The sequence below is a fragment of the Myxocyprinus asiaticus genome, chromosome 16 (genome assembly GCF_019703515.2).
Source record: "Myxocyprinus asiaticus isolate MX2 ecotype Aquarium Trade chromosome 16, UBuf_Myxa_2, whole genome shotgun sequence".
Lineage (NCBI taxonomy): Eukaryota > Metazoa > Chordata > Actinopteri > Cypriniformes > Catostomidae > Myxocyprinus > Myxocyprinus asiaticus.
In genome coordinates, this window is record NC_059359.1 from 27546880 (window position 1) to 27567623 (window position 20744).

At 38.0% G+C, this 20744-nt stretch overlaps 1 protein-coding gene across 2 annotated transcripts in view; it reads left to right on the forward strand.

The window, feature by feature from the left end:
* The window catches only part of si:ch73-22o12.1 (nectin-2), a 107204-nt gene that overhangs the window by 35103 nt on the left and 51357 nt on the right, over nt 1-20744 (forward strand). Inside the window, exons 4-7 of one of the 2 annotated variants that reach the window (XM_051721275.1) lie at nt 1136-1432; nt 1884-2001; nt 2665-2813; nt 12580-15758. In XM_051721275.1, coding sequence (XP_051577235.1) covers nt 1136-1432; nt 1884-2001; nt 2665-2813; nt 12580-13121 — 1106 coding nt within the window. In that variant the 3' untranslated portion in view covers nt 13122-15758. Of the gene's footprint in view, nt 1-1135; nt 1433-1883; nt 2002-2664; nt 2814-12579; nt 15759-20744 lie in introns of those variants that run through there. The other variant, XM_051721276.1, reaches the window with a different exon arrangement.

Genomic DNA, 20744 nt, shown 5'->3' on the forward strand with positions numbered 1-20744 from the left:
TAAAAGCTCAATTTAAATGGAAAAAAATATGACAGAAATGGATCACTACTGTATAGTTATGTAATATTCACTTTAATACTACTAATACTACTACTACTAATTAGATTAAATCAATAGTAAATGTTGTATTTTGGATTGTGCTCTGAGGCTCTGTATAAAATCTTTTCATTTGATAAAAATAATACAATATTTTGTTGAAAATGAATTGTTATATTTTCATTCGATTGAAGTTTTAATGAATTAATTTGTTTAAACACCATATTGATGATAAAATTGAAATAAGCAATATAAAAATTATTTTCTTAAAAAAACAGGTATCGGACTCAGTATCAACGAGTACCAAAAAGGAGGTATCGGTACTCGTACTTGTTCTCAAAAAAATGGTATCGGGACATCCTTAATTTATATATTGCAATTTATATCTGCAATTTATATTTAAACATTTATACATATAGCATAAGCAAACTGAAAAGCATGCATTCATACATTTACTGTATATTTGTTTTTCTAGCCATCAATTTGCACATTGCATTCACAGATACAGTAAATAGCCATTTTACAACGGCTTCAAATGTGACTCAAATACCCATTTTATAATAACCCTTTTAAAATAGATTAAACGATTTATCAGATTAATCTGTTGATAATTAATTATAAAAATAGCCGTTAGTTGCAGCCCTATTCTGCTCCAAAGAGCATGTTGTGTGTGTGCGCATGCTCACATAAGTGTCCGTTTGCAAGCTTAAAGGGGGTTTATAAATAGTATTGTCAGATCAATTGTGCTGCTGTTAATATGTGTGAAATGTGGCAGTAACCTTGGCTGGGCACTTGCTCGCTCGCCTGCCAACCCCCCACCCCTCGTCTGTGCTATTGATCTGCCTGCTTATCATGCAGAGAGGCTGTTGCTCCCCTGTCGTTCTCCGTCTCCCCTGCTTTTCTCCTTTCCCTCTCTTTGATGTCTTTCTCCGGGCGACACCTGAGTACAATGTGAGTGCTGTTCTAGCGTGTGGCAGGACAAGAAGAGCTGTGATCTTCCCTTCTCCACTTCCTTTCCTCCTCCTCCTCTTCTCATCCTCCCTTACTCTAGTATACCACTAAATGAAGGTCAAACTCTCCCTCTCTTTCTGTCCCACAGCTAAACCAAGGAACATGGGTACTACTGTCACAGTTAACACTGGCAATACCCCGGTCATCGTAGCACGCTGTGAATCGTCCAATGGCCGTCCGGCAGCGACCATTTCTTGGACCACAGCGGTTAACGGAAACGCGACAACACCAGTGAAAACGAACAATCCAGATAACACTGTCTCCGTCCAGAGCGAGTACATGTTGATACCACAGCCCTCGGATAATGGCAAAGACATCAGCTGCGTGGTGTCACATCGAACCATGCCCCAACCTGAGACCATCCCAATGAAGCTTACCGTTGAATGTAAGACTTTTAACCAGACCATCAAATACATGAGCACTGATCCAAATTACTTAATTGCTGACTGCAGCCTTGCTTCTACAATTGAGAAATTGCTTTGTAGTAAGTCATGTCTAAATTGGTCCAGCCAGTAATGTATCTACAGCCACTAATGTAGCTACAGAACATGCCAGACATTAGCAATGGTCATGAAGCAAATTACCCTGAGGCATTACAGTGCTGGTTGGACCTGCAACACAAGTTAAAGGTCAATGAGGTCATCTAGAATTATGGAGTCGGCTGACCAACCATATCAGCGTTTGATTTAAGACTTTAGTGCCTCAAGGCTTAACTCATTTATAAAGTCTAGTTAACATTCAGCAAAGCTGAACTGGCAGAGTTGTTTGATCCACCAGTTCTCTCTCTCTCTCTCTCTCTCTCTCTCTCTCTCCCTCTCGCTCTCTCTGTGTCTCAGATCCTCCCCAGGTGCAGATTGTGGGGTATGATAACAACTGGTACAAGGGTCGGACAAGTGCGTTTTTGACTTGTCAAGCTGATGGAAACCCCGCCCCCACCACTGTCACCTGGAGAACGTGAGCATTTCCTTTGCTTCTGCCCATTCAGTGTACAGTGATCCAAATACAGTGGTATTTTGACACTTAAGCCCAAAGTATACTTCAGTTTTGACATGAATGCTTGGCATCTGCGAACAGTCAAACAGTAAAAACCACTTATTGTGAAATGGTTTGCTTAAATTTTTTTGCTTGTGCTGTGTTTTTTGGTAAAATTTTACAATAAGCTTTTGTTTTTTAACATTAGTTAAGTATATTAGTTAACATAAACTAACAATGAACAAGACATGTAAAGCGTCTATTAATAAAGCTGTATACATTAAAATGAGTTAATGCACTGTGAACTAACATGAACTTGCAATGAACAATTGTGTTTTTATAAACTTACATTAACCAAGATTAATAAGTGCTGTAAAAACATATTGTTCATTGTTAGTTCATCATATGTAATGCATGAAATTATTTAAAACAAATGCAACCTTATTGTAAAGTATTACACTTTATTTTAAATAAGTGCCACTGGCTTTGATATTTTGTTATCTAATGCAATGACATTCATACTTTTTTAACTGTGGCATAAATGTCCAAATAGGTTTTCGGGCCACTGTATTTCTGATAAACTGTAAACATACTAGAAATGCTCTGAAAAGGTTGTGATAATTTTGTGTGGATGTTGTCCCATAGTTTGTCAGGGCTGATGCCTGACACAGTGCAGGTGCAGGAGAATCGTCTTGCCGTGGTGAAGGTGGACGACAGCATCAACACCACCTTCATTTGTGAGGTCAGAAACAGTCTGGGAAGCGGCAGAGATCAGGTCACCGTCTTTGTGAGAGGTGAGTCTGTCTGCACAAGACATTACTTGGCCTCTAGTGGTTATTCATCACACAGACACGCACACTTACACTTGAATGTTAGGTGGTGAAAAGGGACACTAGTTGGACAAATTAGCAGCTAGGTTTCAGGCCCAAAGCAAGAGCTTTACAATTTGACATGAGGCAGTTTGTTGGCATTATTCTTATCTGTCTTTGTGCTTTTTGTTACTTTTTGTCACACCACACTCTGCATGCACTGTCAGCCCTTTGTGCATGTGATCTTTTCTTGACTCTGTGGTGCTTTTATTCCCTTTTTTTCTTTTTGTGGGATTTTTTGGGATCTGGAGGAAAATGTCTCACTCTGACACCACTTCCCTTAGAACTGTTAATGAGGTTTTCTTAAAGAAAGGTGTGTGTATGTGTTACTGTGTTAAGGCCTTTACACACCAGAGGTGACACAAAATGAGATATGAGAGGTTTTTTTTTATTTTTTTTAAGGCATTTAATGCAAATTAAATACACATCCTCACTGCTGGTTCAGGATTTCTTCCTCGAGTTCCTTCACCATTTAATGTCGGTGGTCAAAATAGCTTTCCGTGCTTTAGTGCCACCAGTTGCTCTGGTTCTGGTAACTGCAGCGGCTCCTGACATGCTCTATGATCCAAACCTCATATCTTATTGGTCAGAGCATTTCATCGCCAGGCGAAGAAAAAAAATCAACACACACACTGGCAAAAATTTTTTTTATAAAAAAATACAAATTGCTTTGTGAATGTTTGCTCCAGGTCTAAATTGTCCTAATAGTCTCTTCAATTTGTGTTTGGTATGTAGCTGTATTTAGGTGGTGTTGAATTTTATTTTATTTTTTTGTCATAATATTTGCCCTTAGACAATTGTTTTTAAATGTAGTATTTGTTTTGTCTTTTCGTCATCATTAATTTTAGTCCATTTTACCATTTGACTGAAATGACATATCATTTTAGTTGACAAAAATAACATTTTAGTTGAAGGTAATGTGAAAAATTATGAAAACATGTCTGTAAAACTGTAACAGACTAAAATTTTAAACATTTAAAAAAATGTTTAAAAGATTTATAAACAAAATATAACGTGAAAAATTACTGTTAATAATTTTCTGTGTTTTAGAGACCGTTTAGGATATTGCATGACTTGTAGCATCTTAATCTTTATGCATTCTCAACGTGAGTTACTGTACACATTGTGACTAGCATGTTACTAAAAATTCTCTTCTAAAAACATTGTTAGTACATTTGTTAATATCTTGCCTTGGTACATTTTTTGCTTTTTTGCTTGTATTTTGTACAGTATGAATTAATTAAAATAATTTTCATGATTTTCAGTCTTCATTATTGTTGAAATAATCAAAAAACCCTTTGTCAACAAACATTTTTGTCAGTAATTTTGTAAATGAAGATTAACATTGTTGAGGTGGGGTTAGGTTGTGTCCCAGCACACGTCCAGGGTGAGCACTATGTTTGATCACTGTCATGTGATCCAAAATTATCCCTCTCTTGGCTTCTTCTGGCATTTTCTGGCCCATTTTGATGTCTTGTGACAGGCTGATGGAATGAAATGTACACATGGTTGAGTACAGAAAGACTGAGCTTCTTAAGTGCTGAGCAAGAGTAATAGCTCTTAGGTAATGGGGAGAAAATGTGCTTTACTCTCACAACTTTGGTTTTAAAGCTCTCTACCTTTCTCCATTTCCCTCTCTATCCTCTCTCTCTCTCTCTCTCTCTCTCTCTCTCTCTCTCTCTCTCGCTGTCTCACGTCACCCTGTCCTTGCTTAAAGGCAGACCTTGCTCATTTGAAAAAAAAAAAAAACAATTCTCCTACAGTTCGTACCAAACACTAAACGAATGGTTTCTTGCCTTCTCACCTCTTTTGGTGTGTCTAATATTCTAATGGAGTGAAAACCCCTCCTCGGAACATGCAGCTCTCCCTCATCTCCCCATCACACGTTCATTCTTCCTTATGCATCACTTATATCCTCTAACTCTTCGGCTCTGCTATGAACTCTCTCTGGCCAATCACTTCTGTGCCTTCCAAACTTGCCACCCTCCTTCTGCGACCATCTTCCCCCAAAAGAGACTCTGGGTGAGGATAACTCACTCATAGCTGTTTCAGCTCCCGGCCTCTTATCCTCCACTCTTCTGTCAAAGGAAGGGTGCGACTCTCATGGACTGTCCAGTTTTTGCGTAGTCTGTCTAACAGACCTAGTTCATGCGATTGCAGCTCTGTTTCATCCAGCATGTAAACACAGTAATTGGACCACAGTTGGCCCCTGCATTTTGCATATGCTCCGAAAGACAAGTGACTCATTATGTGTTTTCAACCCGGCATATATGTCATCCTTCAAATATTTGATTACGCATTGTGTCATGGATACTTAGACAGATTTAAGACTGTAGCTCGACTGTACACAAAAACCTGCTGTAGCTCAATTATAACTGTGTCTGTTTATGTAAATTTGTTTGATAGTTTAGTTGTCGTTTGCAGTCTTAAAGAAGCACTGTATAATAAGGATAGTTTTGGGATCACATGACCCGTTCTGACGCATTTTTAGTGGTCCTTTACATAAGATGCATTTTTGCTTTCAAAAACAGCTGGACGGAGCGCAATGGGATGGAACAGAATGCAGGGGTCTCGATATGTGTTTTAACTGTATTAAAACTTAACATGGCTTCTTAAATGCTCATGGTTGGATGCTTAATTAACAGCACAAGGCGTGAAGCAACAGCCAAAGCTGCTTATCTCAATGCTTATGGCTATAGTGGCAATGCTTTAAAGGGGGTGAATTTAAAGACAACTTTTCCAAGAGGGTTTTACCATGCAAACTGTCCAACAGGTGTAGTACAACACGCTGCCAGCATGCTTATTAAAGCACCAGTGCTAAAAAATAGCAGAAAACTATATTATATAAGAAAACATGTAGATAAACCTACCTCACTAATCAACAAGTCGCTTGTTGGACGACCAAACAACTTGTCGACCATTGTGACCTACACTAGTGTAGTTTAGGATTTCATGTGCGAGTAACTGTGGAGAGAGATGTGTTTTGTGGAGAGTAGGCAGGTGCAATTGAGCGCTAGGGAGGTGTTGGTTTGCGGCAAAGTGGTGGCACTTAAGTGCAGCCGTGTTGACAGCCATGAAATGGCCACTACCTTCCCAGTTGCCTAGCTGTCTTCGCCCCCGGCAACCATCTCCATGGCTACTAAGGTCGGCCCGCACAGATCTTGTCTCTGTGTTTTTCCTGAAAGTGAGCGAGCGGTACAGAGATACCTCCAAGCATGTTTTTGAAGTGCACTGCTGCTTGTGGGAAGGAACCTTAGCCAGAGCCGGGAATCCAACTTCCAATCCAAATCACTTCTCAACACTCGGCCTCATGTAGCTTTCAGGCAAGCCTGGCTAACCAAGATTCAACCTCTCTCTCTCTTTTCCCTCATTCATTTTCAACTGTGGATTCTGTCATGTTCTCTTTCCAGCTGCCATGAAAAAAATCTCCTCCGCTTTGTCCCTCTATCTCTGTCCAATGGAGTGACAGAAAAAAAGGATAGAGAGGAAGTGAGGCATTCAGAAGTGATGAATTTTTTTCCTCTTCCCTGCTTGGAAAAAGCTCCAAGAGAAAGGCTTCATTCATCCACTTCATACAGCCATTCACTTAAACTCTTTCAGAGCACTAATGCGTACATTTATTAATATACTGCCAATGCTTGGAGAAAGAAAGTGAAACTACATCAGTATAATTAGTTGTGTTTGCTAAGGCAAACAGCACTATTACTTTTGCTCATACTTAAGGCCAGAAACATACAGTACTCTACACAAATGCTTGGCCAGTGCATTGCAAATGCACGGTCCCATTGTTCGTGATTGCATTCTTGCGTTACTGTGGCAGTAACAAACCTCAGTATTAAAAGGGGGCGATATTATCAAATGTCTGTGCAGTTAACCTGGATGTGTTATTTGTCAGGCTGCTAGCTATAACCTGTTGCTGCACCATGACAGTAGTTGACCTGAATGAGAAAACGAAGATGAAAGAGGACGAAAGTTTGAGTTAATGTCCACTATAGTCCACTTGTGTATTGTGGTCTGACATTTTGGAACTAGCTAGAAGCATTCATGTAATTGAGTATGTTTCAGGTCTTAGTAAAGTTGTTTCCTTGCGCTGTTTGTGCTATAAAAAGGGCAAAATAAAAAAACATTGCATTGACTTGTATTGACGGAGGGGACTGAGCCATATTCAAGGAACCACGCATCGTGACTTTTGCACAGGCAAGCTAAAAATCTAGTGATAATTGTTGTTGCCCTCAGTGGGGAATTATGCTTAAAGTATGTTGCCGTTTAGAACAAACATTATTCCTCTATTGCTCTATGTGAGCATAAAATCTTGCAGTAATGAAATCATTTAGATCTGTCCGTTGCGTGTGCCTGCCTGCGTGCACGTGTGTGGCCGCTATATGATCAGACTATCATGTATAATTCAGAGGACTAGGGCAGGCAGCATGAGATTGATTCAAAGATCAGAACAACATGAAAGAGTGGGAGGTGATGTGTGTAGGTGTGTGTGTGTAGGAGAGACAGGAGGAACACGTTGACCGAGGCAGTAAGACATTCGTATTCCTGTCTCCTTCATTAAGTGTGTGTCTATGTGTGTGCGATTATGACAAAAATTTGAAATGTTTATTATTTCCCTGTGATTGTAATTCATTTAGATTGGTAGGATTTACAATACTTATTTTCTGTGGCCTATTCTTTGTGTAAGCTGTACATCCTAAACAAGCTGAGAACTGTATTCTTGAATTACTTTGTGGTTTTATCAAATCAAATCACTTTATTGTCACACAGCCATATACACAAGTGCAATGGTGTGTGAAATTCTTGGGTGCAGTTCCGATCAACATAGCAGTCGTAACAGTGATGAGACAGTACCAATTTACAATAACATCAAATTAACACAACACAATTTAAACATCTGTTATACACATAATTACATACAACAATATACAAATAATAACATACACTGTACAGTATACAATACACACAATATAGATAAACATTATTCAATAAAAAAAGTATATATAGAATGTACAGTAGGTTGTATTGTACTGTATTGACATTCAGGCTGTCGGTTGATAGTCAGTTGTTAAGAGAGAATATAATATAATAATAATAATAATAATAATATAATTTATGACAATGATGAATAAATTATAATATAATTTATTCATCATTATACTCCATATTGGGCCTCTTAGTAGCATGATTAATGTTATTCACATTTTGAATAAATGACACACAAATTAGGAACATGGGGACATGTCTGTGATTGGTTACAATGCTCAACCACTGCAAAAAAAAAAAAAGAACAAAAAACATGTATAGCTTGAGTAGACCTACATGTAATGCTGAAGTTGACGCTTTTCATGATTAGTTAATTGTGAAAGCTGTAATCATAATCTCAATTATTCATTCAATTAACTGTGTAACTCAAGTGTGAGATGCTTGATGCTTGAAAGAGTTGACAATCAATTATTTAAGAGTTTTGATCAATGATGTTGTTTATTTTGGGTGAGGGGTGGCATTTGCTTGTGCATGTTTTCTTGTGTGTGTGTTAACATATGCATTGCTCTTTTTCAGCAGTGCTAGTCATGTCTTCACATACTCATTTTATCTCTTACACACACACACACACACACACACACACACACACACACACACTTATCAAGCAGTGAGGAGAAGCTGCTATGTGCTGTTGTGTATTTGTGGCTTCAAGGCCGATGTGTCTGTCTGCTGTCTTCCCCGTCAATCCAAGCCTCCTCTCATATGTCTTCCCTGCTCTCATCCGTCTGTCTATCCATCCATGCATCCATTTTTTCCATCATACTTTCTCCTCTGTTGTTTGTTGAGGCTTCATGTTGGTGCTGAGTTTCCCTCTTTATTGTGCGGTTTATGTGTGAGTGCCGCAAACTGGCCTTATGGAAAGCGGTTCCCCTTAAGGAACTGGACAGAAATGTCACCCTCCCACATGCACTCAATGCACTCCAGCATGCAATGACACACACACACACCAGGGTTCCCACGGATCCTTAAAAAGTCTTAAATTCAGTTTGACAAAATGTAAGGTCATAAAAAGTCTTAAATATCTTAAATGATACAACATAAGTCTTAATAATAATTTAAAGAGTTCTTAAATTTGGGGGCGGAAAGACAGGAATTGTGATATGATCTAGTGTGATTATCAAACTTCAAAAGAATACGATTTAATTAAATAAATGCATGTTACATCCTTCAAAGTGAAAACGTGGCGCTGTTGTATTTTCTCCAAGCACGTGGGGCTTGTGGGTGTTTTTAGCTGTTGCAGAGCAGTTCACAATCATTAAGCCATATCGGAAATTTATGACAAGCGATCACTAATGATCAACTGTTAAAGCTAGTGTGTGTAATCCAGAGAGGCTAGCAGTTAGCAAGCTAGCTTTGAAAGCATAGAGCCTGCCCTTGCTTCAGAGGTGTCTCCAAAGCCACGCCTCGTCTGTCACACATTAACACACACACACGAGCTAAATACTTCATTACATTAACAAAATTTATCAAAAACAAATCAAACCATGTAATTACCTGTCCAAAAGAAAAATGGCAACCATGGTGTCGTTTTTCAGACCCTTTGAGTCCCGCAGTTGCCTCCAGTGTGGAAAAGCAACACCAGTGTTAATTGTGCTTTTAGCTGCTCTTGATCCAGACGTTTTTTTCGTTGTAGAAGTTTCTAACACGGTCTTTTTTCCTTTTACTGGTGGTTCAGGAGGAACATAAGGCAGCTGCGGTTCGCCTTCCATTCTCGCGCTCGCTCTGCGCAGCGTCAAGGAACCCACATTTTAATTCCCTTATTTGTTTGAGTGAGTGAGTCCCCGGTGTATTTCAGCCTTTATACAACCCAAATTTATTGTGATATATACAGTATGCGGAAAACACTTAAGTATTTTAATCTTGCATATATCCTACCCTGTTTTACTGATAAGCGATGTTAAGGCCATGTTGAATATGTACCCCTGCCTGTTTAAGTAAGAGTCTGTGATACATGATTTATTTTGAGATTGTGTGGGGTTTTTTTTGGTATGGGGATACGGTATAAAATTTTTTTGTTCAGGTCTTGAAAAAGGTTTTAAAAAGTCTTAAATTTGATTTTAAAAACTCTGCAGCAACGCTGCGCACACACACACACAGACACACAGACACACCGTGTTTGCACTTAGTCACTGCAACAGAATGTGAGGAACTCATTTCCCCCTCCATCTCTTATAGGATTAGTTCATCCAGAAATGAAAATTGTGCCATCATTTTCTTACCCTAGTATTGTTCCAAACCATATTGGCTTCTGTGATACACAAAAGAAGAAATTTTAGTAATGTACTGGTTATTGTTTTCCATGCAATTAAAATTAATGGGGACTGGTGCGTTTTAAGTTAAAAAAAGAAATTATGCAAAAGCATATAATATAATATATACAGTATACAGTGTATGTATGTGTGTGTGTATATATATATATATTATACACACACACACACACACACACACACACACACACACACACCGATAAATACATGTATAAATACAACCCCAATCACGAAAAAGTTGGGACAGTATGAAAAATGCTAATAAAAACAAAAAGGAGTGATTTGTAAATTAGATTCATCCTTTGCTCTATTGAAAGCACCACAACTACACATTGATGTTTTACCTTGTGAATTTTATTGTTTTTTGAAAATGTACAGTAATTTCAAATCAGATGATTGCAACACGCTCCAAAAAAGTTGAGACGGGCAATTTAAGACTAATAACAAGGCAATGTGAAACAGGAGATGTTAAACAGGTGAGGTAATTGTGTCATAATACTGTATACTGTATAAGGAGCCTCCAAAATCAGCCTAGTCCTTTAAGAGCAAGGATCGTTTGAGAATTGTCAATTTGCCAACAGATGCTTCAGCAAATAATCCAGCACTTTGAGAACAATGTTCCCCGAAGACAATTTGGAAGGATTTTGGGCATTTCACCCTCTACAGTGCACAATATAGTTAAAAGATTCAAGGAATCTGGTCAAATCTCAGTGCGTAAAGGGCAAGACGAAAACCACTTCTGAATGCACGCAATCACTGATCCCTCAGATGTCACTGTCTTAAAAAATCATCATTCATCTGTAATGGATATCATGAACATGGGCTTGGGATTACTTTAGTAAACCTTTTTTAGTCAACTCCATTCACCGCTGCATCCACAGATGCAAGTTAAGACTTTACTATGCAAAGCAGAAGCCATACATCAACACTGTCCAGAAGCACTGCCGACTTCTCTGGTCTTGGTCTCATCTTAGATGGATAGTAGAACAGTGGAACTGTGTTTTTTTGGTCCGGTGAGTCCACATTTCAAACAGCTTTTGAGAAACACAGCCGTTGTGTTAACCGGGCCAAAAGAGGAAAAGGACCATCCAAGCTGTTATCAGCATCAGGTCCAAAAGCCAGTGTCTGTATGGGTCAGGGGTGTGTCAGTGCCCATGGCATGGGTAAATCGCACATCTGTGAGAACACCATGAATGCAGACAGATATGTACAAATTTTGGAGCAGCATTTACTGCCATCCAGCACCGTCTTTTCCAGGAACATCCAAGAATTTCCAGCAGGGCAACTTCAGACCACATACTGCCTGGATTACAAGTGCATGGCTGTGTAAACAGAGAGTGCGGGTGCTAGATTGGCCTGCCTGCAGTCCTGACCATCTCCAACTGAGAATGTGTGACGCATTATTAAGCACACCATCCGGTAACAAAGACCCCGTACAACTGTGCAGCTGAAGACCAGCATAATGGATGAATGGGGGAAAATTCCACTTTCCAAACTTAACAAATTTGTGTCTTCAGTGCCCAAATTCTTAAGTGTTATTAGAAGAAATGGTGATGCTTCACAGTGGTAAACACTCGACTGTCCCAACGTTTTTGGAGCATGTTGCAATCATCTGATTTGAAATTAATGTACATTTAAAGAAAAAAATGAAAGGTAAAACATCATATATTGTGAATATCATTTACAAATCACTCCTTTTTGTTTTTATTAGCATTTTTCAAACTGTCCCAACTTTTTCAGAATTGGGTGTGTGTGTGTGTGTGTGTGTGTGTGTGTGTGTACTGATATATATAAATATATATAAGCCTTCTATAGTCATACGATAGCTTTGTGTGTGATGAACAGACCAAAATATAGGTTTTAAATAAAATCTGATTTGTGAATCAGACATGGTACTTTTGAGTTTGATCTTTTTAATGAATCAGTTGATCTGGTTCACTAAAGCAGCATGAATGATTCGTTCGTGAATTGGGCTGATCACTAAATCAATGATCTAGTCGAGTTGATAAATAATGACTAATTGTCTTTTTCTCACACAAAGCTATTGTATGGCTTCAGAAGACTTGGAAAATAGCACACAAGTCATATGGATCACTTTTGTGGTGCTTTTGTGTCCTTTTTGAAGCTTGAAAGCTTCCTTTCCCATTAATTGTAACTGCATTGAAAAGAGTGACCAGCACTTCAGAATTTCTACTTTTGTGCTCCACCGAAGAAAGGCATACAGGTTTGGAACAACACGAGGGTGAGTAAATGATAACGGAATTTTCATTTTTGTGTGAAATATCCCTTATAACATTTGACCTCCCATTTCCCTTCCATGTAGCCTGTCTAATTCTGTTTCTGTTATTTCTTTTCTCTTTTCATCTTTCTATCTTTAGAACAATCACCTTCCACCTCAAATGCGGGTGTGATCGCAGGCGTGATCTTCGCGTGTCTCCTGGCCATCTTACTGATCAGCGGTCTTATCTTCTACCTGGTTACCCATAACCGCCGCCAAAAACATGGTTACCGTGGTACCGGCAAACCAACCGGTGCTCCGTACGACTCCTTTACTCGCCTCTTCAGCTCTGCCAAATCCAGTAAAAATGGTACAGGAAACAACGGAAACAACAACACGCCCATTTACCGAGGAGAGGTGGGGCTTAACGAGAAAGCAGCCAATCAGGGCATGCATCCAGGGGGCATGGCTCTGCTTGAGACCACACATACTCACACAGCGGAAGATATTTTGCTTAGCAGAGAGATAGACGAGGTAGAAAGGAAGAAGTTCGATGAACTGGAAGAAGAGGATGAGCGATATGACCATTTCACCGGAGGCGGACCCATCCTACAGCTCCGCCAACACGACGATGACATCGATGATGATATGGAGTCCCAGAGGGATGGCTCTGTGATCTCACGGACTGCTGTCTATGTGTAAGAGGAGAGGAGAGAGAGGTTCTGAGCGGGTGAGCGACTGAATAAAGAAAGATTAAGAAAGAACACTGGACCTCCTCCAGAAGGAATGTATTTCTTCCTCTTAAAGAATATTAATTTTAATGTAAAAACAAATGATGACATCAAATACCATGAGAGAACGGACTAATGGACGGATTGCATTAATGAATGGATGAATTAATACGCTGGATATAGCACAGTTTAAAGCATGGAAGGATCGGGTGAAGGAAATACAGACTAATAAAGGCAAAGCTGTTGGGCTTTCAATTCCTAATTATTGATCTAGTCGCCATGGTGACAGGTTCTAAGAGTAATCCGAAACTTCAGATGTTGACACAACATAATATATGTGACATGCACACACATGAAGTTGAATTTAAATCCACTTTGCTGTTGGTTATCCACGTTTTTCATTTCTGTTGATCATGATTTAATTACTTCAGACTTGATTCACTCAACAAAGTTGAGTTTGGTTAGAGCACACGCTTTCGGCCTTTTCCTTACATCTGTCTCTCACGGCACGTTCTGTGGAATTTGTGTCTTGTGTAGATTTTGAATGAGTCACAGATGCACAGTGCTTTTCATATATTACACACTCAGACTAAATCAATCAAACTGTTGTTTTCCTGTCTAATATTTGACTAGCCATGCCTATGACTATGACCATCCTTCCTGTAATTTACCCTCACACACTTTTCCGTATTGAGATAAGTGTACAGTTCACTCTGAGACACTCATTATACAGCACTCAATAGCTGAATCATGTGACCTGACTCACAAGTGAATCAGTTGGTTCCAAGGCTAATCAAATCAAAAGTTAATGAACGATGTGTGCGTTTTCACCCTCAATCCATTTTACTGGGAAAACAATGTTCTAGATGTGTTCAAGGCAGTGTGAGTGTTTAGGTGGAGAAAGGTTATTCCTGCACATTTACAATTTCCTTATGCATTAGATAAGGCCTATTGTGATAAACCGTAAAAACATTGTACTGTAGCATATCGCTGTAAGAATACAAACATGTCAGGGTTTAAATGTCACAGAGGAAAGAATCCATCAAATAATACATCCAACTAAATAGAATGTTACAACTACAGTATAGTGCAAAAAAAAAAAAAAAAAAAAATTCGGATTCATTAATTTTCTTATTTTCCAGTTAAAATACATAAACATCCTTGAAACAAGATACTCGAGAAGATGGAAGAGATATTGTGTAAGATCCAGTATTAAGATGTATTCAGAGAAATACGTTTTTCTTGTTTTACGCTTAAACCTCACTACATTTTGTTCAATTGATGCTTAAAAAAAAATAAAAATAATTGCCAGTGGGATATAAAAAGCTTAAGTCTCAGTTTTGCTAAAAAAGGGATTCTCACTAAATCTGTCAAGAAAAGGTCCTGGTGAGCCCCAAATCATTGCATATGCAAAATGTAATTGCATATTTGTTAAGAAAAATGAAGCATGCATTTAGGACCATTAGGATTTTTGGCAATTTGTCGTCATTTTAAGTACTCTAAAGCACATTTACCCCACGTTACCATAATGCGTTCGGACATTTTACATGTTCTATTGACATTGTTTTAAATGATGATTCTCATGACTGTAAAAGTCTTTTTTTAATTTTTTTTTTTTTTTTTAACTGTATTAAAGTAAAAGGATGCTGTTGTACAATGATTTTTTTTTACATTAATATCACAACAAATGAAATGCAGGACCAAGGGAGTACTACAATGACGTTTTAAATAATATTTAACATTACAGTAATGAGAATATCATAATAACCGTTTTTTCATATCGCAGTATTGAGAACGGGGGAGAAATGTGCGTAACTGCCATGAACATTATGTCACAATGTAAAACATCTTAATGGCCTTAAAAATAGGCTTAATTTTCTTTATGCAAAATATAATATCTTATTTGTTTCTTTTGGCTTAAGTGTAAAATAGGACCAGGACATTTTCTTGACAGGTTTTGTGAAGAATCACCCATATTGTAAAGTAAATGTAAATATAAGGATGTCTAGATATTTTAACTTGTAAACAAAACAAAAACACTAATTACGAAAATTATTTTTGTAGTGTTCATTTATGAAGTGATACTGAATCCACTTATGTACATCTAACAAATCTATATTTATAACTATACTCCACGTCCAGGGTGGTTACCATGGCCACACAGCTAAATATACCTCTCTTCTAATAGTGCAGTTATGCATCACTTGCTCTGTTATTTCCTTGTTTAAGTGTTGTTCCTCTCAGTTGGGAAAGATTCACGGCCGAGCAGGGAGGAAATTAAATGAAGAAGCTCTTCAGTGAGTGAACGAGAGACAGATTGTGCGTATTGTTCGATGTGAGGTGATTGTAAACTACTGTATGTACACATTTTATTTTTCTTAAAAATGAAAAATGTCTATACTTCTAAATGTTGTAAATAAGGAGACGGGGCGAGGCGAATATCCAGGAAGAATGTTGCGCACGTCAGCCATGGCTTTGTGTGAATAAATAAGGCCGATTTATATATGAGAGCGCATATCACATTTATATCAGTAATCTAGTGTCAACTGTACTATTTTCACCTGTTGGTTACCACTGCTCTAAATAAAGAGTTCTTTATACACTTTCACATGGGGAGGCTCTCTATCAGCTGTGTGTGTGTGTGTGTGTGTGTGTGTATGTGTATGAGTGGTGTCTGGCTCGAGGGCAGTAAGTTATTCCTCTACGCCCTCAGGGTCTCATACACACGTACACACTGTGATTTAAACTGAACATCACACACATGCTCACACACTCTCTCTTTAAATCATTTGTCAGGGTAGCTGCCCTTGAGTGTATAAGTGTCCCTCTCTGTTTCCGACCATGAGAAGGCACACTGAGTACTGTAGTGTTGTTTTTTCTGGGCTGCCGTCTTGTTTCAGCTGCCCTATTAGGGTGACGTCTGGATCAATGCCATTTAAAAGAGTTGTCTTCACCTTTGAAAAGGTGGTCAGTCTGACAGGGGCCAATTCAGTCTCGACCCTGACGCACTGACGGCTCTGATCTGCTTCCAGCCTGGCAGTGTGACTGGCATTGAATAGGCCGGGCTTCAACGCAACCTAGTTTACATCCTGATTGAAAGGTCAGACTGCGAGCAGTCCTTTCACTGTGAGAGTAGAGGAAGTGATGTCATCACTCATGCTTGGAGATGCAAAACATTTCATCTCCTCATAAGATGAGAACGCACTGACCTTCCAGCTCGCTATCTCCACCAGGAGTTCGGTAATGAAGGAATGGATGACTTGAGAATATTAAGGAAGTCACCTCTGTGGTGGGAGTTTGAGTAGATTTCTGGAGATATCTTTAAGGGATAGTTCACCCATGAAAATTCTGTTATCACTTATTCACCCTCGTTTGTTCTAAACCCGTATGACTTTCTTTGCTCCTTTGTACACAAAAAAAGATTTTAGGTCATTCTGCCTAACATCTTTTGTGTTTCATGGAAGAAAAGTCATACAGGTTTGGAACCACTTGAAGATGAGTAAATTATGATTTTTTTTTTTCCTGAACTATTCTTTAATCATGAAATGATTAATGTCTCCTCAATGTCATAGTCTGTCATTTTCTGGTTTAGATGTTCTACAATTTTTGCGCACGCACACGCACACACATTTAAAAGCCTTAAAATTACCTGTCACAAAACATCCCCCTTCTATATATAAATATAAATATATAAACATAAGATGAAGACCAAGGCTAAACAGTGAAGTCACATCTTTGTGTATGGACATGGACACAACACTGCTGTGAGCATGAAGGATGCATAGTTTTAATTGAGATTTATATCAGTTGATTTTACTGTTGTTTATTTTATTTTTTCTGTAATTCTTTTGCCTGTAATGTGTTTGTGCTGTAAACTGTTGAGCGGTGCTTTCTCATGGACACAGAAACACATCTGTACTAGATGCTTTACCACCTTACGTTGCTTTTAAGTTTTGTTTTGGTTGTCTGAATTTTTTTTTAAATTGCAGTATTTGTAATATTGTATTTTTTTATTTGGTTGCTATTATTAAAGTCTTGCTGATAATTGACAGTGATCATGGTATGTGCTGAATGTCCTGGTGCTCTATTAAATCCCTTGTGCTTTGTTTCCCTGCAGTCTTTTCAGTCTGGGTTTCTGGGTTGTGAATGGTGAGTGAATGTGCTGCTCAGATAGCAGTGTGCATCTCTCGTGATAAGTCACCTGTCACAGATAGCACTGTGGACTAAAATGGAGCTAAATAGGCTTTGCAAGAGAGCAACTTGCATGCACATAAAGCTCTATTTTTGACTTCTTTGCCCATTGTAAAGCAAAATATGTAGATGTGACTGCCGAAGTATACAACTTTTTTGTCATTATTTTTGCACTGTTGCAGTTTCTAGACTCTTGTTTGTTTTGTCTGCACTTTCAGATATGTCACTGTATCTACGTAAATAAAACAACAGTGCACTTCAGAGTTGTCACCATACAGTAACTAGGTCATTTAAAAAAAAAAAAAAAACAACTGAAAATAACGTAACAAAAAAGAACAATTTCAGAAGTGTCGCTGTAACTGCATAATTAAAAAATATATATGTAAATTAAATAGTGCACTTTAAGAAGTGTCGCTGTAACTGCGTAAATAAAAAGCAACGTAACTAAAAAAGTGCACTTTTTTGCACAATTTTTCACCCAAAAATGAAAAATCTCTCATCATTTACTCACATGCCATCCCAGATGTGTATGACTTTCTTTCTTCTGCTAAACACAAAGCTTTTTAGAAAAATATACCAGCTTTGTAGGTCCATACAATGCAAGTGAATGGGTACCAAGCCTTTGGAGCTCCAAAAAGCTCATAAAGGGCTGCAACAAGTAATCCATAAGACTAACTGTTTAATCCATGTCTTAATAAGCAATATGATAGGTGTGTGAGATCAATAACAGATCAATATTTAGTCCTTTTTTACTATCAGTCTCCACTTTCACTGTCACATTCTTCATGCTGTGCGGAAAATTTATAGTAAAAATGGACTAAAGTATTGATCTGTTTCTTAACCACACTTATATCACTTCTGAATATGTGGATTTAACCACTGGAGTCTTAAGGATTACTTTAATGCTGACTTAATGTGCTTTTTGGAGCTTCAAAGTTTTGTTCACCATTCATTTGCATTGTATAAACCTACAGAGCTGAGATATTCTTCTAAAAATCTTTGTGTTCAGAAGTCATACACATCTGGGATGACATGAGGGTGAGTAAATGATGAGAAAATTTTATTTTTGGGTGAACTATCCCTTTAATTGCATAAATATAAAAAATATGTAACAAAAAAGTATAGTTTTAGAAGTGGTATTGTAACCGCATGAATAAAAAACTGATTCTAAAAAAGTGCACTTACAGAAGTGCCACTGTAACTGTGTAAATAAACTAAGTATAACTAATAAAAAGTAACATTTCAGAAGTGTTTCTGCAACTGCGTGTATAAAAAGTATTTATCAAAAAAAGTGCACTTTCAGAAGTGCCGCTGTAAATGCGTAAATAACAAAAAAATGATGTGACTAAAGTGCACTAAAAACCACATGCATTATAAAAAGCTCAGGAATGTGTTTTAGCTTGTGTTACCTTGAGGTTATACTGTAAACATCATGTTTTCAACAGTAGCGACAGTCTCCGCATACTTCAGCTGCACCAGAACCTTGCCCTTAAAAAGCCCATTTGTTTACACAAACTTGACAGATCTCATATCTCAACAAGTTAAAATGTAACCAAGAGCACACGTGAGGCAGTTGCAAAAGAAGGGGGAGTGAAACTGAAAGAGTTAGTATCACATTAAATGTATTCTGCTGGTAGAATTGCTCTTCAGTAGTATGCATTATCAGGTGACCCTGATAGAATTGTGCCTGTTAATATCATAGACTTTTTCTTCCAGTAGTAGCTGTGCCCTAGATTCCGTCCTTTCCCTCTCTTTCTCTTTTAGTTGACAGGGTCAGAATCTCTGTGCTCCTGGCACACTTGTCACTGCTGTTTGGTGTCTAAATTTTTTTTTTCTTGGCCATTTAGCCATCTGCCTGCTCTAATTGCTCTGAGTTGCAACCTGGCGTGAGGACCAGCTGCCTCTTTTTCCCTCATTTTTTGTTGTTGTTTTTTGGTCTCTCTCTTTTCCTTCCACAACACTAGCTTAAAGTAACATGATAGTAGCCTAATATTAGTGTATAATGGTGTGTTCCACTTGTTGGCTAGCACAGCTGTGAGTTTATTGTGTACACAGTTTAGCGGATGGATTTAGAAGTCAGACTGAGTGAGTCCTTTTAAAGGGATATTTCACCCAAAATGACCATTTTCTCATAATTTACTTACCCTCATGCCACCCCAGATGTGTATGACCTTCTTTCCTCTGCAGAACATAAATTAAGATTTTTAGAAGAATATTTCAGCTCTGTACGTCCACACAATGCAAGTGAATGGTGACAAGAACTTTGAAGATCCAAAAAGCATGTAATGGCAGCATAAAAGTAATCCATATGACTCCAGTGGTTAAATCTATATCTTCATAAGCGATATAATAGGTGTGGGTGAGAAACAGATCAATATTTAAGTCCTTTTTTAATATTAATTCTCCTCCCTGCAAAGTAGGTGATGAAATGCGTGAATGCGACTCGCAAAAAACAAAAGAATAAGAATGTGAAAGTGAAATTGGAGATTTATTTGTATAAAAGGACTTTAAACTTTTAAGGGTTAAGGCAAGTCAGTTCACTCGCCAGCCATTGTGCTAATGACCCTGAGAAAATATTTCTTATGAATGTAATAGGCAGACAAGAACAGCTCCTATTAAATGGCAAAAGTCAGAAATATCTGAAACTGCTTGTAAAAGATTACATTTCAAGGACGTATTTCAAATCAGCAACAAATCAGACAGTGATATATTCTACATTTTGCTTCTTTAGCTAAAATCCCGCTACAAAACTGTATTTTTTCTGGCTGATTTGGTTCATGAGAGTAAACAAACTCTTATCACAAAGGCAGTTGGCTCTTTTAACTGAAAGGCTGGACTTTCATTCCTACAGGAGCCAGGCTGGTACGCATTACCCCGTGAGCCCCTGCTGGTAAATGCCATAACTACACCGTATGATGGCAAATTTGCAACCTGGTCTCATAGAATCTCATTACTATAACTACATTTTTGCTAAATTATTTTTATGTTGTTTGTTGTACGTTTCATTGCAGTTTCCTGGTGAAATAAACACTAGAGGGGCTACAACAACAATTACTTTTATTCACTTTCACCAAATCATGAATAGAACGGCAGAGTATCACTTTTCACCCTGTTCCTCACACTATGCTATTTTATGACATCAAAACACTTTTACATTAGGGCATGACTTGTTAGGTGATACATTTTAACATTTGCATTACAAAACCAATGCAAATGCGAAATTTCATCTTGGATCTGCTGCAATACATGTAATAACCTACATAATTTTATTTTGCAAAAATGTTGCCACCACGGTCACATCATTTTCATGAGATTAGGCTGCAAAAAAATGTTCCCCCATTTACAGTCATTCATAATTAACGTTGATTTAAAATTTTGTCCAAGCAACCAAAAAATCGCAAGT